The following is a 25,820-nucleotide window of genomic DNA, read 5'->3' as shown; positions in this document are numbered from 1 at the left end:
CTTCTTTTGCCTCAGTTTCCTTCCCATTTGCATGTGGTACCCCTGGATGAACAGCATTAAACTCTAAGAGTCTGGTGCAAGGGGAAGTGGGGGTCTGGGAAATCAGACCTATATCCTGAGGCTGGTCACTCTAGGATACAAGCCACATGGGTTGTATGATCTTCTCTTGGGCAAAACACCCCCCACCAACACACTGGAAGGCCTCCCACCCTGGTCACTTACCTTATGTATAAAGTTTTCCACTTTGTTCTGCAGGCCCCACCACTTGAACTTGACAGTAACCAGTTTGTATGCACACATGTATGGGCAGTCTTTCTGATTTACAAGTTCTTGCTGTATTAGAAACACACCCACAGGCAGACACATAACTAAGAGAGCTGACCTCTGGCTCTCCCTTTGCGCCCCCCGCCCTGTCCCAGTTCCCCACCTCCAGGAGGGAGGCCCAACCACACTGGCCCCAGCACCCCCTGGTGGTAAGAGTGTGAATTGCACCTTCCAATTGGGGCCCAAGGGTCCTCGGCCTGTTTTGATAGACTTAAATTTTGCTGGGTCCTCTTCTGCCTTGTAATCCTGTCAGAAGTTGGGGGTGGGGGAGGGGGGTGGGTAGGGAAGAGAGAGGGAGAGAGAAAGAGATCAGATTTTCCACCACAGTACAGTTCAAACCATTCTTGATGCTTTTGGCGCAAAGAAAACATGGGAAAGTCTGTAAACAAGATATAGAACTGTTTACATTTGCCTCTGAGGAGAGCTCTCTGTGATTTTGTCTGCCAGGGCTTGTTTTCAGTTTTACCAGACTGTGTGAGCAGGCCTGGATTTCCACTGTTTAAGATGGGGATTTGAAACCTGGAGTGAACATCCAGAGCACCAGGGAAGGTGTTTTCAAAATACAGTTGACCCTTGAGCAACGCAGGGTAATTTTAAAGAACAGGTAATTCTAAAACAGCAGCTGGAGCTGAGAACAACCAGCCAGTCATTTCTGAAATCTTCCAGTCCCACCTCTCTCTGGCTTGTTCTGTTTTGTTTTTAAACTGCCTTGTTTTAATAAAATCACTACTGGAAATGTTCGATGTATTGACTTTATCCTCTTGTGTACTGCTGTCAATCTCCCTTCACTGATTTAAAATGCAGTCAATGCTGTGTGTTAATTAACAGTAACAAAAGTTTACTCTTGGGCTGTTTCTCTGCATTAACTAATGTGGGCAAGGGAAAAACCAAACTCCTTATAGCATCTGCTTATCAAAAATAACAAAGATATCCAATCACATGCATACACATACAGTGGTGAAGCACCTTCCAAAGTGAAGGAGATTACTTATTAAACCTTCCCTACCTCTGCTTCTCTCCACTCACACAAAACAACCAGAATTGACAAAACACTCAAAGGGCCATACTCTCGGTTAGTGTTTCTGTCTGAGAACTATCTGGGGATGTTCAGTTTGAGGTATATAGATGCACACTTAGGATCTATTCACGTTGCTATATATGTTATACTTCAATGAAAAGTTTTTGTTTTTTTGTTTTTGTTTTAAATCCACTAATCTTTTGAGGATAGGAGTGGGGATATTAAGCCAAGAAGCACAAGAGTGTATATCTGGGCCACTATTTGCTTGGTGGTATCCCCAAGTCAAGATAAGGTGATTCTTAACACTCATTTAGAAAATAAAATACTCAAGAGAGAACTTCCCTTTGACTCAAGTTGGTATGATTCCTTGGTTTCTCTGACATAAGTGACTCCTGCATCTCAAAGGCCACCCATACAGCTGAATACTTCCTACCTTGCTAAGTACTTGGCTTCGATCTGCAATGTCTATATATATGACTTCCACATGTTTCCATGCCTCAGGCTCCAGTTTATGCACCTGCAGGAACAAGGGTGACCACTCATTATGTACAGTTTAATAGCTACCACACCCTTTACCCAGAATGGACATCTAACAGCAGCTGTTCCCATAGCCATAGTCATGAGATTCCTAGCAGTACATACAAAACTATCCAAAGGAGTGGGAGGGTGAATGAATTTTAAGTGGACATACATTTGAGAACTAATGCTCTGATTTTTCAAGCTAAATATGACTGCAGCAGCCCAAGACACTCTCCAGGCTCCCCTAGCACCTTCTTTATTTCCGTGTGTTCCCCCTTTGTAAAGACTGCATATTCCTCTTGTGAGGATCCTGCCTGCTTAGCCATATACTGCTTATTTTGATGCTCTTAAAAATTATTAATAACTAACTTGGAACTTCCCTGTGGGCCAGTGGTTAAGACTTTGCCTTGCAATCCGGGGAGCTAATATCCCTCATACCTTATGGCCAAAAAGCCAGAACATAAAAAACAACAGAAGCAATACTGTAACAAATTCAAGAAAGACTTTAAAAATGGTCCACATTTAAAAAAAAGTAAAAGATCTTAAAAAAAAGATAAAAATTAACTAACTCAAAGAGGTGGTATGAGTTACAAAATTCTGATACAAGTTCAAACGTACAAAAGGATATGATAAAAAGTAACTCTTTCTCTTGCATGTCTCTCAGTCAGCTCCCAGGTACCAGCACTGCAGAGATTTTCTTTTAATACAGAAGGTAGCACATATTTTACATCCTTTTTTTCCCCACTGAACAATATCTTTTAAAGACTGTTCCCTCCTGGCTCTTTCTAATGGCTGCATAATAAACGGCTACATGGTTGCACAATGCTTTCTTTAACAGGATCCCACTGGTGGGCTCTTATGTTGTTTTTAACCTTTGGCTACACCAAGAATGGCTCAGTCATAAAGAATCCCCCTGCCAGTGCAGGAGACTTCAGTTTGATCCCTGGGTTGGGAAGAGTCCCTGGAGGAGGATATGGCAACCCACTCCAGGATTCTTGCCTGGGATACCCCATGACCAGCGGAGCCTGGCAGGCTGCAGTCTGTGGACTCGCAAAGAGTCGGACGTGATGTAGTGACTAAACCAACACCGACAATGCAGCAATGACTCGCCCTGTATATTAAGTGATTCCACACACACGAAAACATAACTATAGTATCAACTCCTAGGTGTGGCTGCTGGAGTTAAGGGACATGTATATTTTAAACCTGAGGAGTTACTGGCAAACTGTGCTCTACAGAGGCTGTAATTTTGATGGGCTTTTCTCAGGGGTGTGGGGGCGCATGGCACACGTGGCTCTGGGATCTTAGTTCCCTGAGCAGGGACTGAACCCAGGCCCAGGCAGTGAAAGTGCCGAGTGCTAGCCACTGGGTGGTCAGGGGATTCGCTCATTTTGATGTTATAAAACTTCAGGTCTTCTGTGCCAGGAGTTGTATTTTAGACCAATCCCAGCACTAGCAGAAGGTCCTTGAAAGCATCTTGGAGATCATACTTCTAAGATTAGAGACAGAGCAATCTCATGCTGGTAGGACAGACCTAGGCACAGGCTGCGAGCTTCCTGGCCAAGAAAAAGGGGACCACGGTGAACAGCCCTTGGCAGGGATGGAGTCTCAGTACCCTGTCCTGAGGCCTGGAAGGCCTCGGGGGGCTTGGGAAGTGCTACTTACGTTCTCCAGGGTCCCAAGATCAGGTTTATGCCAGGTTTCAATTTTAATCAGGAAATCTTCTTTCATGTACTCATTCTGCAGGAGGGGAAAGGACACCTTGCAGTCACTTGGCTTGAAGCTGCAGAGTAACCGCCCCTCACCACCTGCTCTGGGCAGGCAGGAGCGCCCAGCCTCTGCCTGGTAGCGACAGCCCGCTGTACCGGGGGCCCACAGTACGCCAGGCGCACGGCACCTCACTCAGTCCTCACCCCAGCCTGTGAGGGCTGTGGCAACAGGACCCCCACCTCACAGTTGAGGAAAGTGAACTTCAGAGGGGACTTCCCAAGGCCACAGAGATAACCACAGGCCTGGGCCTCAAACTCAGTTTTGTCTGACTTCAAAATTCATGTACTTAATCCTTGTATCTCTGCCATTCTCCTCGTGTGCAGGGTGTACAGGCTGACTGGCAGCGTGGGAAGAGCACAGGGAGACTCCCGAGCCATCCAAGCGTGTTGCCCCCTTCCCCCGCCACTAGCCAGCCTTTAGCTGAGGCTGAAGTTCTTGGCCTTTTAAGCCTTCATACTAATTACCACCTTCTTCCCTTAGTGGTTTTAAAAACTGGAACTACTTAAAGGAGGAACATGTTAACCCCCTAACTCCTCAGTGGGAATCAGATTCCCCAAAACTTCCTGTGTTTACCTGGATGAGGATGCTGCAGGGAGGACAGAGGGGGCGCTGACAGAGGGGCCGGGCAAGGAGAAGACCAGGCTGATGCCACAATCCTGCCTAGTGCTCACTGGGGTCAACAGATGCCCAAATGGGAACGCCCTGATCGGGTCAGCGGCACTGGAGTTTTCTGTACAGCCTTGAGGAGGCCAGGCCCGGGGCGGGCAGGGGAGAGCCATGCGTCAGTCTGTACAAGTGAGACCTGGGGCTAGGACGCCAGAGGCCTGACTACGGACTACCGCAGCACCTACAAGCCACCTGCCAATGCAGCTTCAAGCAGGAGGGGACGCTGCCAATTAACAAGTTCCTCATCAGGACGGAAAGGATGAGGCCTCAAAAGCCCCAAACGACAGCCAGGGCAAAGACAGGAATATCCAGAAGGCCCCAGGGCAGCTCCATTTTTCTTTCTCCTTTCCTTATAAATCATCTACAGTCCCAACGCCCCTGAAAATACTTACTGTGATAACTGCTCCACAGCAAGGACATGGAAAGAAGAGAGAAAAAGATTAATGAAGATGAATAAAATATCCACCCCTCACCCTGGGACCGTGGAAGCAAAGACTTTTACTCCCTGGGGCTTACGCCATGGTCACCCTCCAAGTCCCAGCAAGTGCATTTGGGACCTCAAATGCACCAACCTCCGAGTTTTACTCATACACAAGTCCCCGAAGGCTGAATATGGGATTTCATTAAAGGGATGCCACCACTGGCTCCTCGGGACGATTCCCAGCTGGGCAAGGACAGGGAGCAGCCCTGATGAGCTGAAGCACTGAGCCCCACGGCTCTGCTGTCAGACCATCCCCTGGTGTCCCCCTCCTCCCGCCCGGCCCCTGCTTCCAGGGGCACAGGGCAGGGCGCCATAGGCCAGGCACTGTCTATCTGCCCTCTGCATCCTTCCTGTCACGGTAACCAAACCTCTCACCCGCCACACTCCTGCTCATTGTAATGAGACCCCCTCGGAAAGCACCGTTCAATTATTTATCAGAGAAAATGACGGCAGCTCTAATGTCACTGGGGAATGGACTAGCTCTCCTCCTGACCACAGCCCAGGTCATTCTGTACTCTCTGAATTTAGGAGTTGGTGCAATTTCGGATGGATGCCACAACTGCCCCCTCTGACGGCACGTGGGGCTAACAGTCAAGCTCCCTGACTCCAAAACTGAAACTAAGGTTACCTCTGAGACTGAGATGAGGACAAGTTGAAATATAAGGGATAAGATCCACCTCCTATGGAAACAACCCAAGAATAACTGACAAGGACCTAGTGTATAGCACAGGGAATGCTACTCAATATTCTGTAATAACACATGGGAGAAGAATCAGAAGAAAGAGTGTCCGTAGATGTGTAACAGAATCATTATGCTGTACATACACCTGAAACTAACACAACACTGTAAATCAGCTACACTCCAGTAAAATCAATAAAGGGAAAATGTTTTAAAAAGAAAGGAGAGAAAGAGAAACAACCCAAGAGATGATCTCAGTAACCTCCCTGAATCCAACAGAAGTTACTTGGAAGAAAGCAACAGATCAAGATGATAACGAAAAGGCTTATTGAAATAACTGCCCTGTTATTCGTTTAAAAAAAAGGAAATGATGGGTGTAATATCCATCAAGGGTGAGTCCAAAGAGACCAGCTTGGCAGCAGTTCTCTGGCGCTGTACGAGGCCTGTCTAGCAGCCCCACCCTGAGTGTCAGGTTGGCCTGGTCTGATGACACGCATCACCAGGGTTCTCCAACAAACCACCTGATTCTGAGTCTATGCTCCCCGAGCAGCCTTCTCCTAGTTTGGCCTCTGCCGGGATGGAATGTGCTCATCGACAGACACAAGGGTCTGATCACTTAAGCAAGTGGATGATGTTCTCCACTACACGCTAGAATTTGGTTTCCCGAGTAGATGAGCCCACAAGGGAAGAAAGTCCTACTTGGCAAACAGGAATATCTGGTTTCATTAGTCATTCTGTATTTCAGTATAACTTAATATTTTGGCATTTCGGGGAGGGCAGGGGTGGGGGATACCTTTGGATATCAGCTCTTTCTAGGATCCTGAGAAGCAGATCCACTCAGTTCTGACAAATTCTGAATGTACAAGGGTGATGACCCCCCCTTTAATGGCCTTTCATGCTAACATGGGTAAACAGACAATCCTCCCTAATCTTTTCCCGCCTCCCTGCTTCCAAACACCTCTGCACTCAGACAGTTCTCTTTTCTTCAAACTGCAACCCTAGGTAGTCTGGAAGAGCCTCGGGAAACTCTCTGCAGTTGGAAAACAGGGCTCTCCAATGAGACCAGTAAGGTCCTTCCCATGCTTCCAAGGCAAGGGGCGTAGGTTCAACCCCAAGACAGGGAACTAAGATCCCACATGCTGTGTGGTGTAGCAAACAAACAAACAAAAAAACAGAAATCCTCCCCAAACTATGTCTTTATTGAGATTGATTCAGACAGGGTTAAGGTTAGAGGGAGAGGCAGGAGGAGAAACATTTATTTCCCTCTTCCTACTTTCTTTCCTTTTTTCATGGTGTGCTTCATGAATTTGTGTGTCATCCTTGCACAGGGGCCATGCTAAACTCAGACTCATTCAAGTTTTAGTCTATGTGCTGTTAAAAGCAAGTGTCTCTTCCTGCTATCATTCACAGGCCCAGGCCCATCTTACCCTCTGCTCATGTCCCAACTCATGAGCATCGGGGGATAAGAAATAGAGAGAGAGAAGGTTAAGAGGACAGAAAGAGCTGAGAACGAGTAGAATATTGCAAATCCATCTTCCTTCTACTCAGAACAAGGTCAGAACCTTCCAAAAGGCATGTGGAATTTCGCTCCACGCCCCATTATCCCTCTCACTTCAAACTCTGATCTGCTTAGGCCAGCCTAAGAGTTCTGAACTAATAATCTTTCTCCCACCAGTCCCCAGCGGGAACTGGACACAGCCTTCCTTGTTCAGAGCTCTTTTAAAAGACCCATGTCTAACTGAACAGATCTAAGATTCAAACACTCAAACTGCATGATGGTGGGTCCTGAATGTAAAGTCAGCACCCACTGAAGAAGCCAACCTCCCCTCCCTCACTCCCTGCCTCTCCTCTCCGTGGGGTATTTAGAAATTGGTTTTCTTCTTTTGGCCACGGATCAGAACAAGATGCTAATGAGCATAAGGCGTCTAGAAAAATGCCCGTCAGCTGTAGCTCACTCTCCCCAGAACTACACAGAGGGCAGCAGCGGCTCAGTGGGCACAAGCTGTGAACCCAGAACCCCGCCCCGGGCATGCAGCAGTCCACACTACCCGCTTGCCTCCTTTATGCCAAGTTGGCTAAGGTTCTTATGATGCATGCTCAGTGCAGCTCTCTGAGACGTCAGGAAAACTCACCCTTGGCCCCAGACCAGCCGCACCCAGCCACGGCGCACACTGTGTGTCTTTTAGGAAAGTGTGCGTGTGCCCCTTTTCCAAGAATTGAATAGCTTCCTGTCTGATGCTTAGGGAACAGCAATGTTTGCGTTTTCAGCTATAGCAATAAAACTCTAGGCATTACACATGCCAGGCCCCACCAATGACTGAGCATCTCCTGATACAAGGTTCTCGAGTGAACAAGGACCAGAGAGCAATGACCCTGTTTCTAGACGTCAGTCATTCCCTGAACAGGATGAGGACCACACAATTTTCCTCATCAGATACAATCTAGGGAGTGCTGGGTCCCCACAAATGAGACAGGTAAGTGCCATAGTACATGTAAGCAGAGGCTGGCAGGAGGACCCCACAGCCAGACTGTCTTCACCAACAAATGCAGACTGGCTGGAGGGAAATCCTCGTAACTCACAGTCAAGTTCCAGGGACCTGGAGGGAACCCCCACCGAGGACATGCATCAGCAACAGCCTGGGCTGTCCAAGAGGTCTGCTTCAAAACAACCCTCAAGACTTGGAAATTTTGAAAAGGGAATCCCAGAATGTCTAGAATAGAAAACCCAGAGACGAGACTAGTGAAGATTAAGAGAAGCCTTCCATTCCCACTCCCTCCTTCAACTACAGAACATGCTGGTCGAGTGGAAGGCGCTGACTCATGGCTCTTACCAGTGATCTCCCTCTTGCTGGGCCTCCCCTCCTCAAATCTGGTGTGCGGATGGCAGGTGTTACGTAACATACTTGGGGGATAGCTGTTTCTGAATCCTTTGTCATCACACATTGGGCTTATTTCAACACGTCTCCAATAATATCAGGGTTTTCCTTGCTACGTTTTCTGGTGTATAAGCCTGGTCTTTCACCCGGGCAAGAAGGTAACCCTAACAGGCTCTTTCCTATGACTGCCCCTCTCTTTTTTTAAAAAAAGAATCTTTTGGCCACATGGCATGCAGGATCTTACTTCCTACGACCAGGGATTGAGCCCATGACCCCTGCAGTGGCAGCACGCAGCGCTAACCGCCGGACAGCCAGCGACGTCCTGGACGGCCTCTCTCAAGAGTCCCTGAACCTCACTGCTGCTTTTCAAGCCAAACGTGAATATATAGATCATTAAGACTGGAAATTTCAGCATCTAACAGTCAGGGAGGGGTGTAAAAAGACCCTAGCACGTTCAAACAATGGAATTCTGTGCAACCATTAACCAATTTTTAAAAATAGACTATAGATAGTGACAGAAAATAGGTTTTCCATCTACTGAGTAAAAACGGGCAAGTTAATAATAAGTAAAATTTGACCCAAAATTTGTCTGGAAAACACGTCTGGAGGCTTTACACGCACACGCATGCGTGTGCGCGCGCGCACACACACACACACACATATATAAAAGCATTTTAAAAAAAGATTAGAAAGAAAGACACTAAAATGTTAACAGCAACTAGAAAATGGAAGGATCATGGGTGATTACTTTCTTCTGTTTGTATGTATTCTCCAAAACTTACCCAGAGGACATTACTTTTGTAATGAGTAAAAAAAATCAAAATTATCATACCATCCCCAAATAGGAGGGACTGGTTCTGTCCATCCTGGGCCGGGGCTACTTGGTGGTTCCCACCCAGCTGGCTGCCAAATCGCACTAGGCAACACTGCCACTCACCACCAGCCTGAAGAATGACCCCAAGCTCATCCTTCCACTGGCCTAATCTGGAAAATGAAGGCGGGAGACAAACCCCAACTCACTGCCAGCCAGGGCCTACTTAACAACACCCTCTATCCACGGAGGGGCTGTACTCACCGGTTCTGCAGTAAGGGTAGGCATTCCATGCTTTTTCATGTATATTCAGGGCTCCCTCTGGGGCCAGCATTCGAACAAACGTGGGCACTTTGCTGTAGTGAGAAAAGGGTTATGAAGAGAAACGGGGGAGAGAGTTAAAGACAGTGGGCTTCTGTGGCACACCCTCCAGGGCACAGTTCCAGTCTCTTCACTGGGGAGTTGACACTCTAGTTCTCACGAGACCAGCAGGTTACTCTGGTTGCATACGAAGAGCCAGCAGTCAGAGACCGACACCCCAGCCGGCTACTAACATGCATCTGCAACCTGCCCCATGACCTGGCAGGAAGAGCACAGCGGATGAGGCCCTGGGCTACCTGCCGTGGCTCATCAGTCCCCACGCTATCGTTACACACCCTTCCAGAGCTCACTGGGCCCAGGGCACTGGACACTACACCCTGCGAGGATGAGACGTCTCTGAGACTGGACCAGAATGAGGCTGACCGACTTGGAATAGGGGATCCAAGATGATCTGATATGGTGGGGTCAGTTCTAGTGGCCAGGAGGGCCCCAGGGCCATCTGCCTTTCAGGACAAAATAATTTCTTATCTCAAGTTACAGAATAGCAGGTATATAAAGTATGAGCACTTTTTATTTTTTTTAAGGTATGTATATTCCTCTGCCTTAGTGTTATTAGTTTTTTAAAAATAGTTATTTATTTGGCTGCATTGAGTCTTAGTTGTGGCACGTGGGATCTAGTTTCCTGGCCAGGGACTGAACCTGGGCCCCCTGCACTGGGAGTGTGGAGTTTTAGTCACTGGTCCACCAGGGAAATCCTCCTCTACTTTAGTTTTTAACTGGTAATCTATGCAGTTTAGCAGGTGCCAATAACCTCATCAGTTTTGGTGCCTGAGGCCTAAGAAAGATGAGCTACCCCCAGGAGAGAGCAAACTTCGAACACAGAGAGCAGCCCCCTGAGACCCACTCACTCACAGCCATACTCATTCAGGCGTCTGTGTGTGCCAGGCACCGGACACACGCACACATCACACAGCCGTGGCCCCTGTCCTCAGGGAGCTTCTGTTCTAGTGCAGAGTGGAACTAATCAGGCAGAGCACTGTGAGGACACATGAATGGGGAGGTTCCCCAGGGAGAGGGAGGTTTATGTGAAAACACAGAGTCGCGAGTGGGTAGGGCTGAGCTAGACAAGAGGACGGGGGTGGGATGGGAAAAGCTGGGGGGAAGAGAGAGAAGTTCAGAGCAACTGGCATCAGGCATGAGGTGGGGAACACAGGAGAACTAGCAGAGGCTGAGTCACAGAAGATCCTGCATGTACACCACAGAGGATGGACTTTGTCCCGGGGCAAAGGGCCATCTATAGCTCTAAAGCTGGGGAGCAACAGATCTGGACAGAATACTAGGAGCTGTGCGGAGAAGTGGCAAATAATCCAGACAAGAGACTGGAAGGAAAGAGAAATGCTGGACATAACCAAGGACATGGACCCAAAAGGACGTGATGTGATATGATGAAGAAGGTAGAGGGTGTGGTGAACCCGTGGTTTTTGACTAACAGCTGACAGGAGGGCTTTGGTCCTCATGAGGAGAGGTGGCCATGGCACACAGCACTGTTGCTTTGGTTTTAGTTTTCTTTTAATAGCAGTTGGGTGTCTTGCGGTTAACAGCAGTGGTGGGGGTGGAATTCCCTGGTGGTGAAGTGGTTAGGACGTGGGCTTTCATTGCTGTGGACCCAGGGTTCAATCCCTGGTTGGGGGACTAACTCTCCACAAGCTGCATGGCCTAGCCAATAAAAAGACTAGTGGTAGGCAGGTTCAAAGCTTCTACCCTCTCCATAAGGAAGAGGGTGAGACAGGGCCTACCTTCTACATGTAGACCTTCCTCGACTGCGTCTCGAGGAACCAAATGGCCCCTGCTACCAGCCTCACTATCTCTTTTCAAAGTTCTCATTAAAAAATGTTGGGCTGGCCAAAAAGTTTGTTGGGTTTTTCTGCAGCATCTTATGGAAAATCCCAAATGAACTTTTTGGCCAACCCAATACAAACGCACTACAAGGAAGGTTTGTCCTGAGCCTGACTCTCATCAATGGCTCAGAAAGAATGGGTAGGCAGTCAGCTCAAAGGTCGAAGGCAGTCAGCTCAAAGGTCGAAGGGGAGGCGTAGAGGGAAAAGAGCACAATGGCGAGGAAGTGGGATGGTGGTGAGATTTCTTCCCCCACTTCAGCGTTGCTCTCCACGCTCTGGCACTCACAGAACTGTGGACCATCCCCCGGGCTGGCGCTTCTACATCCCTAGAGCAGACTTCAATTAGCAATTTTACCAAATGAAAATGGAACTGCTTTGTTCAGTTGAATTGACTAGAGATTAAGGTTCAGGTCTATGTTGCACAGCAATGCGAACGTACTTAATGCCACGTAACTTAAAAATGGTAAAAACAGTGAATTTTGTGTTGTGTACATCTTACCACAATTGTAAAAAGAAATTGAAGGCTTATTTTTTCCAGCAGTGGGTTGTTTCTAAAACAAGCTTGATTCAACATCCACTTGAGCTGGTCCAAGTTTACTATGACTTTCAATGTTCTTTTGGGCCAGTTTACAGTTTACTGAAATATTACTGTCTTGGTTAGGGATTCAGCAATTGTGTGATTTGCAACGGATTCTGGTACCCAAATCAGTTTGTGCAATACTTTTAAATCCTTAATAGCTTTAAGGTAAAGAGAGGTACCAAAATTTCTCCAGGACCCGATTTCATAACATCAGAATTTAAAATACTATCTGAAGCCACAATTCTACTTTTAGGCACAATTTATTATAGATTTACACACACTAAACATATCACAGGATCTGTGCAGAAGGAGTTTTAGTGGAGGACTGCCTGTGAACATGTGGAAATAACGGTAAATTTATTTCAAGACTGGCAAAACCCCTGCCAGCACGTCTGTTCATAGACTGCATGTGCCTTAAAAGAGGCCAAATATGCTACAGTGAAACAGCCATGATAAGAAAAGAAAGCAGAGATCCCATCTCTGTCAGATAACGTAACAATAAAGGAAATGAACACCCACTTACACACACACACACACACACTCTTTGTGCTCACAGACAATGAAGGGCCCACAAGAAGATAAGCACTCTCCCTTCTGGGGACTAGGAGCCTGGTGGGGCAAGTAATACTTTAAAAACAAACAGAACAGCCCTTAAAAGAGCAAAGAAGAACCACCTCTATCCACTGTCACAGGTGAAGCAACTTGAGTAACCGGCCAACACTAGAAACACCCGCAATGGGCCGCGTCTGCGCTCTGACAGCAGGCCCCCCCCCGCCCCCCCGGCTCTGCTGCAGGCACCTGCACCCACCTCTGTAAGTGGTAGATCTTGTGCGTGTATTGGCCTTTCTCGCCGTCCTTCTCATAGGGCTCGTTCACCAGGACCTCCACGCCTTCGCCACCACCCGTTTCATTTTTGCTGGCCTCAGCCACAGAATACAGCTGCCCTACTTGATACTGAAGGAACACAGAGAGGGGAGTTACTGCCAACCCAGAATCTTCTTGAGGGCTGCACACAGTCCTGTTGCCGGGAGCTGTCCACTGAGATGGCTCTGGGATCCCTGAATCCGGGGGCTCATCCATAGTTCCTAACGCGGCCTGGCCCAAATCTCCCCCAGAGCCACTGACAACGCTGCTCTGTGGCCCTTCTTTAGCTGTCAGAGGTGTCTAATTTCGTCCTTCCCTTTTTCACATCCTGCTTCAAGGAAGGTTTAAGGAAGCAGGTGAATATACTTTATTTTACACCACTATCCAGAAAATAGGTTATAGAATCCAAGGTAGTTTTTGCTCTGTCCCTAACTCTGATCCCAGATCCCCAAACAAGATCGGGCTGGTTGCTAGAAGTCTCTTTATCCCATCCCCCTTAACAGACGTGACTTTCTGTAAACAAACGCAGCCAATGCTCCGTGAAACCCACAACCCCCGCTATCACATGGGCTCAACTTTTTGCTTCCGCTCCAGCACTGGGCCCCTCCTCCCCTGCCAGCACCTCAGGGAGAAGTCTTGCAGGCAACCAAATCTCCTGATGCTTTCCTGATTCCTTGTGGGGCTGAAGCAAGTGCCCTGCTTCTCATATTCCACAGCACAGATTCCTATCCCATAGTGCTGGCCAGATGCACCCTCTAGGTTGGCACTTACTAGGTGGCCAAAGCCTAGTTTTCCTTTATTTGGGTCACATGCCACCCTATCAAGTCACCAGTCAAGATTGCTGGCCTCCTCTGATCCCCTCAAGACAACACGGTATACGGCCAATGACCCGGGCAGTGCCCAGGCCTGGTCCTTCTGTTTAGAGGGGAAAACAAGGTTAGAAGAGAACAAACAGCAGCTGTTAAAGCAGGAAGTTACACCTATACCAAGGGATGCCTCTTCCTTGTCATGGCCAATGCCACGAGCCACAACAGTTTTAGGGAGTACGAGGAAAAGAGAAAAAGGTACTTGATTACAAAGGTCTTTCTCTCCTTGAGATTAAAGCAGAAAAGCTGTGTCTCTGGGCAGCCGCCGCGGGAGCTACTGCGTGCAGCAGCGAGGAGCAGTGCGGCTTCCCCCGCTCCGCCTCAGCCTTGGAAGGCCGCTCTAGCTGGCAGCCTCCCGAGCTCCGCAGGGACGTTTCTGGGCAAAACCTGCGAGGTGAAGCAGCACGCCAGGACTCACTGTTCACCGCGAGGCTGGAAGAACCCACCTTCCAAAGCAAAGACACAGTACAAGGTACCAAGGAAAGACCCAAGCAAACCAGCAAGGCTCAGTTGATCCCGTGAAGAGGCACGTCCGGGTGAGAGCCAGTCACCTTGACCTTGCTACTCCAGAGTTAACATTGGGGCTGCCTCAATGCCCCCAGGGAGCCCCAAGCTGTCCCGGTGCCTTTCCAAGTCCAACCCCTAACAGAGGCGTCCATGAAAACCCCTAGCAAGTGGGTCAGGGTTTGGCTTAGCCAGAGATCCTAAGCAGCAGCAGTGAGTCTGTTTCAGAGTCATGAGAACATCCAACCACTGACTCAGCAATCCTGAAGGGCAGGCTGGGGAAAGGGCCGGTGGAGGGGACTGGGTTGCTGGCTGGTGGTGCTGCCTGGGGAGGGGCCCGCGCATTGACTAATCCCCTTCGTTTGGTTCCTCTTCAGCTGCAGGAATCAGAGGGCAGGCTCTAAGAGGATCAGTGTGCTGGGCTGGCATCTTTCCCTTTTAATCTCTCTTGATATTCTGATCCTTTAATCCCAGTGAGACATGTGAAGGCGGTTTTGTTAATCCAAAGGGGTGAGCAAGACTGGCCTCCACAAGCCACCAGCGAGGGACACTTTTCATATCAGAGGGTTCCCTTTGGCACCGGGGCTCCGCACCCTGCAAAAACAGAAAGCAGCCAGACTCTGATGGCATAGAGGTGGGGGCTCGGGGTCAGAACATTAAATCAGATAAAGAGCCTTGGGGAGACCAGGACTGCAGCCTCCTCTGGCCCAGAACAGTGCTCCCTGCCCTGGAGAGTTGCTCCTTTGCTCCCAAGAACTAAGGAAAACAGAGGCCCCACCACACTGGCAATCTGGAAGTGGGAGCCCGGGAAGATGCGGTGGGTGGGCCTGAAACATGTCATGAAAAACAGCGCAGCTGTTGCTCCCACCCCCATGGCCCTGCCAAGCCAGGTACCAAAGGGGCCTGGTGCCGTGCATCTCTGGAAAGGAGAAGTAAAACAGCCCTATCCACAGGAGGGGGAAAAGTGGGGCGGGACTGAGTAAGAAACCGTTGGCGGACATAGCATGTTAAAGGACCAGGGCTCTCTGGCTCTGCTGCGGAGCGTCTAGAAACCCTGCCCAGTTAGGCCAAAGGCTCTGGCCAGCCACACCCGATTTCACCCCAAACATTGACTCAAGCCATCTCTTCTTTTCCCCTTCCCAAATGATAAAGCTTCAAGGGCCTCCAATTGGGAAGTGAATCCAACTGCCACGTGACACTGGGCTGTTTCCAGTCAGGACAGGTTATCGATAAAGACTCTGGGAAGGCTGGTCATTACTTATTTCTTTTAGGGCTTCCCCACCCAAGATTTTCTGATCTTCTGGAACTAAGGTTCAGCCAGCCAAAGAGCAGCTCCTGCTTCAACCCGACACAAGCCAAGCACCGCTTCCTCATTGGTGGTTTCTGGCTGGGAACGAGTAGACCATCATCAGGCTTGCAGATGAATCCCGACCTGTGCTTACTTCCTAAGCTTCTGCTTTCAGGCTTGGTTCACCCCACCTCACCACTTCCTCAAGGCTCCAAAAACAAACAAACAAGCCATTGCAAACTGAAAACCAGCAACTGCAGACGCTCTCAAGGTGTCTTCCCCTTTCCCGCCCTTCGTAGCCCCACCATGAGCAATAGGCCCAGAGCTGCCCCGGACAAGTGCCGGCCCTCCTGCATCTGCCACCTGGCTCAGACACTCCCACTTGTCATTAAAGTTGAGAAACTCCCTGTAAGAAAAGATCCGTTTCACCCCTAAATGCCACTCTGAGGTGCTCCTGAATTTCCAGGGGACATCTGCCTCACTGGGGTATGGGACCTTGCTGTACAGCAGACCCCCCAAGAGCAGAGTTTCAGGGCAAGTGACATGCTGGGCGTTCTTGCCTGGTCTCCTGGTTTGGAAAATCATCACTTGCTATTTTTCATAAAGAGAACAAGGACCCCAAAAGAGAGGGGATAGCAGGGACCTCCCCCCACCCACCAAGCCAACAGCTATCAGCCCAGGCACGTGATTCCCAGGCCCCCAGTACATCTCAGGGGTCACAGCATCCACCCAGCCACCCCCTCGCCCAGCTTCTCAAGTCTCATTTCTCGTATCCTCCTCTCCCGGAACTCCCCTGTTGTGTCCGAGGTCCACCCCTGAGCCCTCCCCCAGGGTTCCTATAGCTCTCAACGGAGGTGCAGCCCACCCTCCCTCTGATCTCAAGTGTGCTGCAGGCTCTGTTGGCCCGGTCTCATCTTGCAAAGGACCATTTCATATGTGGAACCAGGTGGAAGTGCTCAAGGGAGCTGACACTGCAGCGAAGAGCGGCTGCGGGCAGCACCGTGGCTGAGCAGCTTCACCCGAAGTTTAGCTCAGCTGGAAGCTGGGGGCTCTGGCGGTTCCGAAGGGATCAAAGAACAAGGCTGAGCTGGGAGAGGAGCGTGAAGAAGTTCAGAGGAAGGGCTGGACGAGGGAGGCTCCGGGGCAGTGCTCTGCTGTTCTGGAGGCCGACTCTGAGTCAGCTCGGCCTATGAACCTCCGTGAGGTCAGTCCTGCCAGATTGCCATTCACGGGGACGTCGGGCCCAAGAGCCATAAAAGGACAGAGGCCAAGCCAAGCCCATTTGTCATTCCCTGCCCTCCGTAAAAGGAGGGTTCTAGCCTCAGCCTTCCTCGCAGTCACCTAAGTGTGGCGAGGAAGGGCCTTGCAGATTTCAGGCCTGCTGGTCTGCTGCACAACCAGAGAGGGCCAGGCATGCCTCCCTGTCGTCACGGAGGCCTCAGCAATGCACGCCCTTAATCTCCTCAGTAGCATGTCCCCAGGCGGGCAGAGTGCCAGCAGGTGGGGGGTGGGGGCTGGTTTTGTGTCTATCCACAGTTATCTTGCTGGCCAACAGCTTGAGGCAGGTCACACACAGTTGGTCAGATACATTAAGTGCCTTCCTGCAACTGAAAAACGCACCAGGAAAATTCACACTGAGTACTGACTATCTCCATGCTAGGACAAACACGAAGACCATGAGACGATACTCGTGAGGGCTGCCTGGAGCCCAGCTGAGCTGAGGGTCACAAGCAAGCATCTCCAACTCTGGATAAAAAGAGGAAAAGGACTTACCTCCTCTACAGACACAGGTAGGATGACTCGACTGCAAGAGAAGGAAAACAGAGGGTCAGCCTGGGGCTCTGAAAGCATCGTCCTGGAACAGTACTGAATGTGTTGCTGCCCATGACACTGCACTCACTCTCAGAACCCCAGCAGAGAACGGCCTCCTGAGTGCTTCAAGGCTGGGACCCTCGGTCCCTTCTGGCACCCCATTCAGAGCCCTGCGATTCAGCACACACCCATCCCCTCACCAGGCACTTCCTAGGCCTCTGGCTCATGTTTGGAGCTGTCTTCTCCTCCCTCTCCCCGACAAATACCTTCCCCAAAAAGACTTGCTGAAGAGTCTGACTCTCTCTGTTAACACAGGAGGATCCATCCCTGTATACTCCGAAGCCAAGATGGGGATTCAGGCCCAAACAAGCAGGCCCTGGAGACTGACATCTCTGGGGATCCCACCTCCCAACAGCAGCCCTCAACATGAAAAGTCAGGAAGGGGCCAAGTTCCTTGGAGCATTAATCACCCTAAGAGCATGCACCAACCATCTCAGGGCCAGATATTACAAGCCACTACCACAAAGCCACCGAGAGAGGACACCTAACTCGTGTTCTGACCTTCAGAAGCTGTCCAAAGGCACCCCAACCCAACTTTCTTTTCCTTCTTCTCCATTTCCATGGCGACCAATTTTGCTGGGGGAACCGCCAGTCAGTCACCTGATGGAGAAGCCATGACCAGCAAAGCCCCAGACCGGTCAGAACTCCACACACACAGAGAAGTGCAAAGGCCAGGGCCCTGCTCAGGGTGGCTTGCATTTGTAACGCAGAGCAGTGGCCAACCCCCAGCTCAGAGCCCTGGGGTCTGAGAGTTGAGACAAAAAAGCTTGGCTGTATTCCTACCAATCAAGCCAGCTCCCAAGCTCAGATTCTCCATTCCCAGACCCTAGCTGGGAGCCCCGGGAGCCTCCTGCATTTTGCGTGCTCTGCTCTCCTTCCTGGACCACGGTTCTGCCAATCGGGACCCTTGCTCTAGGCTGGTAAATAACCCGCTCACTATTCTCTAGTCCTGCAAAGGTCCCCAGACAGCAAGAGGCACCCAGAGGGGTCTGAGAAAAACATCTCAGTCAAGGCAAGGCATGAAGCAGGAAAGTAGCAGGAAAAACAACATGGGTTCCAAGTCTCTACTGCCGGCTAACTCTCCTCCTCTAGGATGACTCAAATAACGTAAACCCTGCAGGTTTTTGGAAGCTGCCCCTAGTGCTCTCCTCCCATCAGAGAGAGCTGACAGCGCAGAGAAATACTTCCAACGTGGAGGCCACAATTTCTGCACCCTCAGAAGAAACTTCCTAGAAAACAATACACCTTTTATCTTCAAGAACAATGGTAAAAAAAAAAACCACATCCAAGAATTTGCAGAAATCAAGGAGAATTCTGCGAGAGGAAGTGTTGGACAACCTTCAGACTCTGGGTGGGCACTGAGTCTCCACCTGAAAGAGACCTGCATCAGTCAGTTCCTGACAGGATGCTCTGACGCTGTGACAGACAGCGGCACACCCAGATGCTTCTCCCTGGCTCCCTGGGAGCAAAACCACTTCAGCAGCAATAGGGTGCAACCGCAAAGGACGGGGCCACAGAGGCTGTGCGGGGCTGGGACCGGAGCCTCGCTCACTTCAGCATGACCTTCACTCGCAGTCTCTCTAGAGCTGCAGCGCTGCAGCCACAGCCAAGCGTCTCCGATGCCCCCCTCTGGGACCCCCCCACCCAGGGATGCACACACACACACATGCCCGAACACACTCAGGGCACAAGTTGAGCAGGAAGGAAATGCAGATGCCAAGCGGGCTCTGCATCCCTGGCACCTTGGACCTTTCCCTGGCGGGCTTCAAGAGGAGGAGAACAAAGACTGGGAGGGGGAGGCTCTCTCTTCAAAACTCGCTCAGATCTCTTCTGAAGGTCCCTTCCCTTCCCTGCCTGACCGTTTGCACAAAAACTACAGGTTTCTACAGATGCTAGGATTCGACTGGGAATAGACAAAAGAACCAGGACAGTGGGAAAAGTCTGTCATCTGGACAGTCAGGATTAAAATTCAAAGTGCACCCGACCCTCCTCTTGCTGGCTTCCCAAGAAAGATTCTTCTTCCTCAGCACACAAAACTCTGCGCTCTGGCTGAATCAGCATCAGATTGGATGTCAAGTAACAGAGTGGAGGGACTTCGAAATAAAGCTCTTCAGATGAGGTGTCAAGCTGCGATGACACCCAGGTCTCTTCCCTTTGCTATCCAACACTCCACACTATGTCCTAAACACTTCCAAGGAGCAGGCCAGATAGAACGGGGCAAAGTCCTTTCACTGACAAAATGGAAACAGCTCTCCAGAACACCTGCCTGGCTACCAAGTGAGGTCCACCAGTTGCTCTCTACCCCGACATCTCCCACTTCCAGACACCTCCCACTTCCTGACTTCCTGGGCTTCTGCCTCAATGCTGTCCACTTGTCCTCCCCTCTAGGAAGTATGGTTTCCCTGAAAGTTCTGCACATATACATCCAATCTCCCCTCTTCCCCCATCCCCCTGTCCCCAGTCTCTCCTCTTGGAAGAAGGGAAAAAGAAAAGTCCTAAGATGTTTACTTGGAACCATGAGCTTCTGGAATGGATCGTCTCATATTTGAAAGATGTAGCAATCCAGACACCCCCACCTGTCATCCAGTCCCCTGGATTTCACGAGCAAGCCCATCTCCCTGACACTCCTACCAGAAGTCACTCATGCCCCCCACCCCACCCACCCTCACTACTCAGAAACTCCCTCACTCTTCACGGGTTTTCCTCAGTCAATGGCTTGATGACAAACATCAATTCATCACAGCAATTTCCCCATCTCTTTGTACCAAGACTGAGAATCCTCCAGAGGCAGGCTGGCCCTGCTCGCCCCACCTCCCCAACTCTAACAACATGTATATTTACTCACAATCATACTTTTTCCAAACTGTCTTCCTCCCTAACACCCTGACCCTCTCCATCATCATAATCCTCTCACTTTAGCCCCTGCCCAATATTTTCTGAATTCCTCACCCTAGTGTCCCTAAGTCCCAAGCAATCATCCTTTTTCCTTGAATACTTCCTCCTCTGTGTCCAGCACTGAAGACAGGTGTCACAGGGCCAGTCCCCTGCTATCTCCTCATACCCTTCCCCTGTCACTCAGCCTGGCCCGGACTCCCTAGTCCATTTCCTGTGTCTGCTTAACGCAGTCCTTGCCCTGATGCCTCAGGCAACACTCCTCACACCCCAGGTGGCCCTCCACACTCCACCCATCATCTCAACTCCATTACAGAAGCTGTCTTACCTGATCTCCCAGGGCCCCTTGGCAGTATTCTGGCCCAAACCCCCCTCCCCACCCCTGGCCCTGTCTGCCCTTGTCTAACTGTTCCTGGGCCACTCGGACAACTCCTCCCTCTCCCGGGGGTCCTCTCTGCCACTCCTGCAGCTCTGGCTGGCCCCTTTCTCCCTCAGCCTCCACTCCAGGACCACCCCACGTCTCATCCAGTGCTCTCGATTCCTCCTCATGCCCTGTCCCGCTCTCACTGTCCCCTTGACCTCATCCCAGGCCTGCCTGGTCCTCTTTGTCCCCTCAGCCTCTCTTCAGGCCTACTCGGTCCTCGCTGCCCCTTGGGCCCCACCTCAGGTGCTGTATCCCTTCCTCTCTACCCTCGTTCGGCCCACCTCCGGCCCTGTCCGGCCCTGGCTGTCCCCTCAGCTCCTGCTGGGCCGCCCAATAACCCATCCAGCGCTCTCCATGCCGTCGGGCCCCGTCCGGCCGCAGCATCCCCTCCGCCAGGCCATCAGCCTCCCTGGTCGTCATCCTCGACTCCCCCTCCCTCCTCGCTTCCGCACGGCCGGCTGGACACTCACTACTCCTTGAGCAGCACCATGTCGCTTCGCGACTCGGCGGCTGCCTGCTGCCCGTCCAGCCTCCCGCCCGCTTCCTGACGGCCGCTCTCCCCGTGGCCCGGCCTGGCCCGGCTGCCTGTGCGCCTTCGTCGTGGTCTGCTCTGTCCCCGCCGCTCTCGCTGCGGTCGCCGCGCCGGCTCCTGCCGCCCCGGCCTCGCCGCCTCCCGCGCCGCTGCCGACGCCGCCCGGAGCTCCGGTTCCGCAGCACCGCGCGGGGGCGGGGCGTCTCTGCGGCAACCAGAGCGTCACGCGCCGCGCTGCGCGCTGACCTCAGCGCGGAGGCGGAGCCTTCTCGGGCCCGCCCCCTCCCGTCCTTAAGTGGACCGCCGAGGCGGCCTGCGCGTCCCGGGTGGGTCCGCGCGTAAGCAAGACCCGAGCAGCAGGCGGCGCCGACACCCAGGTGTCCCGCAGGGTCCTAGGGTGACTGTTCATCTGCAGGCGGAACAGATGCCACTGTGCGTTTGGGCCTGACCTGTGGTGTGCTTTGAGATCTAGGAAAGGTTGTATTAAAAAATGTTAATAATGGCCAAGTTTATGTGCACGTAAGGGCTTGACTCCTCACGACAGCTGTATATCAGAAATGTATTATTACTGTCCCCATTGACAGGTGAAGGGGAGGCAGAGGTCAAGAGACTAGCTCAAGAAAAAAAGAAGAGAAATAGAGAGACACTTGCTCAAGTCCAAAGCTAGCATGTGATGGGGCCAAGGTTTTTACCCTGCAGTCAGTAGTCTAATATCTTTTATCCAAAAAGTTATTTGCTGAGGGTCTGCTGTGCATCAAAATCTGTGCTTTTGTTGACTGAGCAAGTGAAATGAAAGTGTTAGTTTCGTTTCAGTCGTGTCCGACTCTGCAATCCTATGGCTGTAGCCCACCAGGCTCCTCTGTCCATGGTATTCTCCAGTCAAGAATACTGGAAAGTGGGTTGCCATTCCATTTTCCGGGGGATCTTCCCTGCCCAGGGATTAAACCCAGATCTCCTGCATTGCAGGGCAAATTCTTTACCATCTGAACCAACAGGGAAGCTTGAGTGAGCAAGGCAGATATCTTGCCCTTAGCGAACTCAAGATCACCTGGGGGTGGTAGGTAGGTGGATGGAGGGGCAGCCAGGCAGTTAGGATGAAAAGGACTGTGAGAGGTGAAATACAGGTTTGGTGGGGTCACACTGGGGAGGTGTAGTCAGCAAAGGCATTCTAGAGGAAGAAGTTCTAAGCTAAACTCTGCAGGGGACTGAGATGGGAAGAGGTATGGGGCAGAGTTGATGCAATGGCTGGGGGCCAGAGGGCCAGCGTGTACTTCAGGGGAACTGAAAGAAGTGACTGCTGCATAAAGTTTGAGGGCTGAGGAGCTGTAGTGGGGTGGGGCGGGCAGAGTATGCAGTTCCCGGGGGTGCTAAGGTGTTTGGAGTCCATCCTCAGGACATGGGCAGGCATCTATGGATTTTAAGCAGGTCTGTAAGTAGGTCTGGTAGTTGACAGCTGGAAGAAAAGGGCACTCAGGGAACCAGAAAGGAAACAGGGAGAACCTGCGTGAGGAGGCCTCTGCAGAAGTCCAGGTAGAGTTGGACTAAGACAATGATGGTGAAAGGAGAGGAAAGAAAGACAGAGATGGATTCAGGAGCAACTCAGGAGGTAAAATCAGCAATACTCTGTTGACTAATTAGCTGGGAGTGTGACAGTGAGAAAGGAGGGATGAAAACTTCCTGGGTTTCTGGCCTGGGAATCTGGGTGGATGGCATCGTCTTCAGGAAAAAGAGAACAAAGGCAGATTTGCAGATGGGAAGACAATGGCTGAAATGGAGCAGGACCCTGAGGGGCCCTCCCAGGGACAGATCCTTCCTGTGTCTCCCATTTGCTGTTTATAAGAGACAGGTGTTACACAGCCTTGTACACCTTTCCTTGAGTTCCAAAGGGCAGATTCAAACAGTTGCTAATCCAAGAAGGGAGGGAATGCAGAAACAAAGGTGAAGCAGTAAAACAGTATCTTTGAGTTCTTCTGTTGGAACTAAGGCCCCCACCCCCAGGTGGAGGATGGTAACTCCAGGCTCAGCACAAGATTCCTGGAATACCAACCTGTTAGCTTATCACCAATCAATTAGAAGAAAATTATTTAATAATTGCCATGTGCTGGCTCTCTCCAGGAAGTAAGTAATCTGAAGCTTGCAGTCTAGTTGGGAAGACTACATCTACTCATTCACTCCGTAAAATATTGATTGAACTCTTTGCCCACTCCTGGGCCTTTTTCTAGGCACTCAGAATACAGGGGTGACCAAGAAAAACAAAATCCTTCTGAAACAGGAGGGAAGGGGGCAGGACACAAGCTTTAAAAGAATGACATAGCACATGATGAAAACTAGTTAGAACCAACTAGGTCCAAGATGGCAGAAGATTGGACTTCTGGTGGACCTTGAACCTCCTTATGTGCTCATTATAATACATTATACATTCAGTCATGTTTGACTGTTTGTGACCCCATGGACTGTAGCTCACCAGACTCCTCTGTCCATGGGATTCTCCAGGCAAGAATACTGGAATGGGTTGCCATTCCTTTCTTCAAGGTATCTTCCCAACCCAGGAATCGAACCCAGGTCTCCTGCATTGTGGGCAGATTCTTTACCATCTGAGCCACCAGGGAAGCCCTTTGTAATTAATGGCACACCTACCAGTACCTAGACAGCTCCAAGGCTGACCATCAAAGACCAAAAAGTGGGCAGTTGCCCAATTCCTGGAAATCTCCCCCAAATAGTTGGAATAATCCTCCTCCTCATTAGCCTATTAAATTACCCAGCCCATAAAAACTACCATGTGATACTTCAGGAGCTCTCCCTTCTGAGATGACCCACACTCTGTTTGTGGAGTGTGTTTCTCTCTAAATAAATCCACTTCTCTTTTATTTTCAGCTGTGTTGGGTCTCCATTACTGCATGTAGGCTTTTCTCTGGTTGTGGCCAGTGGGGGCCACGCTTCGTTGCAGTGAGTGGGCTTCACATTGTGGCGGCTCTTGTTGTGGTGGAGTACAGGCTCTAGGCTCAGGGCTTCAGTAGTTGCAGCACAGGGGCTCAGTAGTTGTGGTGCATGGGCCGTTGCTCCACGGCTTGTGGAATCTTCCTGGACCAGGATTTGAGCCCATGATCCCTGCAATGGCAGGTGGATTCTTAACCATTGTGCCACCAGGGAAATCCAATAAATCCACTTCTTACCTATCATTTTGTCTCCCACTGAATTCTTTCTGCGTCAAGACATCAAGAACCTGAGCTTCATTAAGTCCTCAAACCAGGTGTGGTTGTTTTCTGCTGCTGCTGCTAAGTTGCTTCAGTCATGTCAGACTCTGTGTGACCCCATAGACAGCAGCCCACCAGTCCCCCCGTCCCTGGGATTCTCCAGGCAAGAACACTGGAGTGGGTTACCATTTCCTTCTCCAATGCATGAAAGTGAAAAGTGAAAGTGAAGTCGCTCAGTCATGTCCGACTCTTCGCGACCCCATGGACTGCAGCCTACCAGGCTTCTCCGTCCATGGGATTTGCCAGGCAAGAGTACTGGAGTGGGGTGCCATTGCCTTCTCTGGGTGTTGTAGTTTAGTCATGTCCAACTCTTTTGTGACCCCATGGACTGTACTCCACCAGGCTCCTCCGTCCATGGGATTTTCCAGGCAAGAATACTGGAGTGGGTTGCTATTTCCTTCTCCAAGGGATTGCCCCAACCCATGAATCGAACCCATGTCTCCTGCACTGCAGGCAGATTCTTTACCCCTGAGCCATGAGGGAAGCCTGAGACCTATGTGATCTCAATTAAAAGACTGTGGGTTTAAGTCCCAGTCTCAGTTCTAACCGAGTTTGAGTCTCAGCATGTGGGCTCAGGTCCCAAATCTGAGTTGTACAGTTTCACTTCCCTTGTTTGGTGGGGTTAGGCAGAATATAAACAAATGCAGAAACAACTTCCAGTAGAGGTGAATGTTAAGAAGAAGCTGAACAAGGTGACTGTGGGCAGTGAAGGTGGTATTAGATGGGTGGTCAGGGAAGACTCTTAGAAGAAGCCATGTTTTAGGACTTCCCTGATGGCCCAGTGGTTAGGACTCAGTGCTTTCACTGCCGGGGTTCACGTTCAATCCCTGGTTGGGGAACTAAGATCCCATAAGCCACGCTTTGCTGCCAAAAAAAATTAAAAAAGAAGAGGTCATGTTTAGATAGAAACCTGAATCAGAATTGAGATGAGGGAGTCTGGAGGGCCTGCCGGGCAGTGAGGGAAATATAAAGCAATGCAACCATTAAATTACCTGAGAAACACCTTCCATGTGGAGGAATTCACAGAGAGGAGGCCTCACACTTGCAGAAAACTGTACCGAGTGATGGAGGTCACTGGCCATAAAGGTGACCATGTGTGACACAAAGAACAGTGCTGGAAAGAGTCCAAGGAGAGGCTCCTGGGCTGGAGAGGTGAAGGAAGTATCTGGGGACAAGGCGGCGATGAGTATTTGGCTAGAAGAGGGGACTGTCATCTTTGTAGGGAAAGGAACACGTGCAAAGGGGCAGAGTCAGGGTTCCAGGTGGACAGAATCTGGGGAGTGGGGAGGCCAGGGTAGAGCCTTCAGTCGGAGCATAAAGGGTTCATTTGATAGACACACACACAGCCAGGACAGAATGTGGGGCCCTGAGAGACAAGTTA

General features: G+C 50.6%; 1 protein-coding gene and 1 pseudogene across 1 annotated transcript in view; both read right to left on the bottom strand.

Moving 5' to 3' along the window:
• The window catches only part of PITPNA (phosphatidylinositol transfer protein alpha), a 35,667-nt gene extending 14,277 nt beyond the window's left edge, over positions 1–21,390 (bottom strand). The window contains exons 1-9 of the mRNA XM_055576970.1: positions 21,124–21,390; positions 17,239–17,269; positions 12,752–12,897; positions 9,409–9,500; positions 4,690–4,697; positions 3,527–3,601; positions 1,776–1,859; positions 493–570; positions 223–333 (exon numbers count right to left, since the gene is read on the bottom strand). Of these exons, the coding sequence (XP_055432945.1) occupies positions 223–333; positions 493–570; positions 1,776–1,859; positions 3,527–3,601; positions 4,690–4,697; positions 9,409–9,500; positions 12,752–12,897; positions 17,239–17,269; positions 21,124–21,143 (645 nt within the window). The 5' untranslated portion in view covers positions 21,144–21,390. The remainder of the gene's footprint in view (positions 1–222; positions 334–492; positions 571–1,775; positions 1,860–3,526; positions 3,602–4,689; positions 4,698–9,408; positions 9,501–12,751; positions 12,898–17,238; positions 17,270–21,123) is intronic.
• LOC129651899 (uncharacterized) lies at positions 6,741–6,841 on the bottom strand (annotated as a pseudogene).
• Positions 21,391–25,820: the final 4,430 nt, after the last annotated feature.

This window comes from Bubalus kerabau, chromosome 4 (genome assembly GCF_029407905.1).
Source record: "Bubalus kerabau isolate K-KA32 ecotype Philippines breed swamp buffalo chromosome 4, PCC_UOA_SB_1v2, whole genome shotgun sequence".
Classification (NCBI taxonomy): Eukaryota; Metazoa; Chordata; class Mammalia; order Artiodactyla; family Bovidae; genus Bubalus; species Bubalus kerabau.
This window is presented reverse-complemented; position numbering and strand designations above follow the sequence as displayed.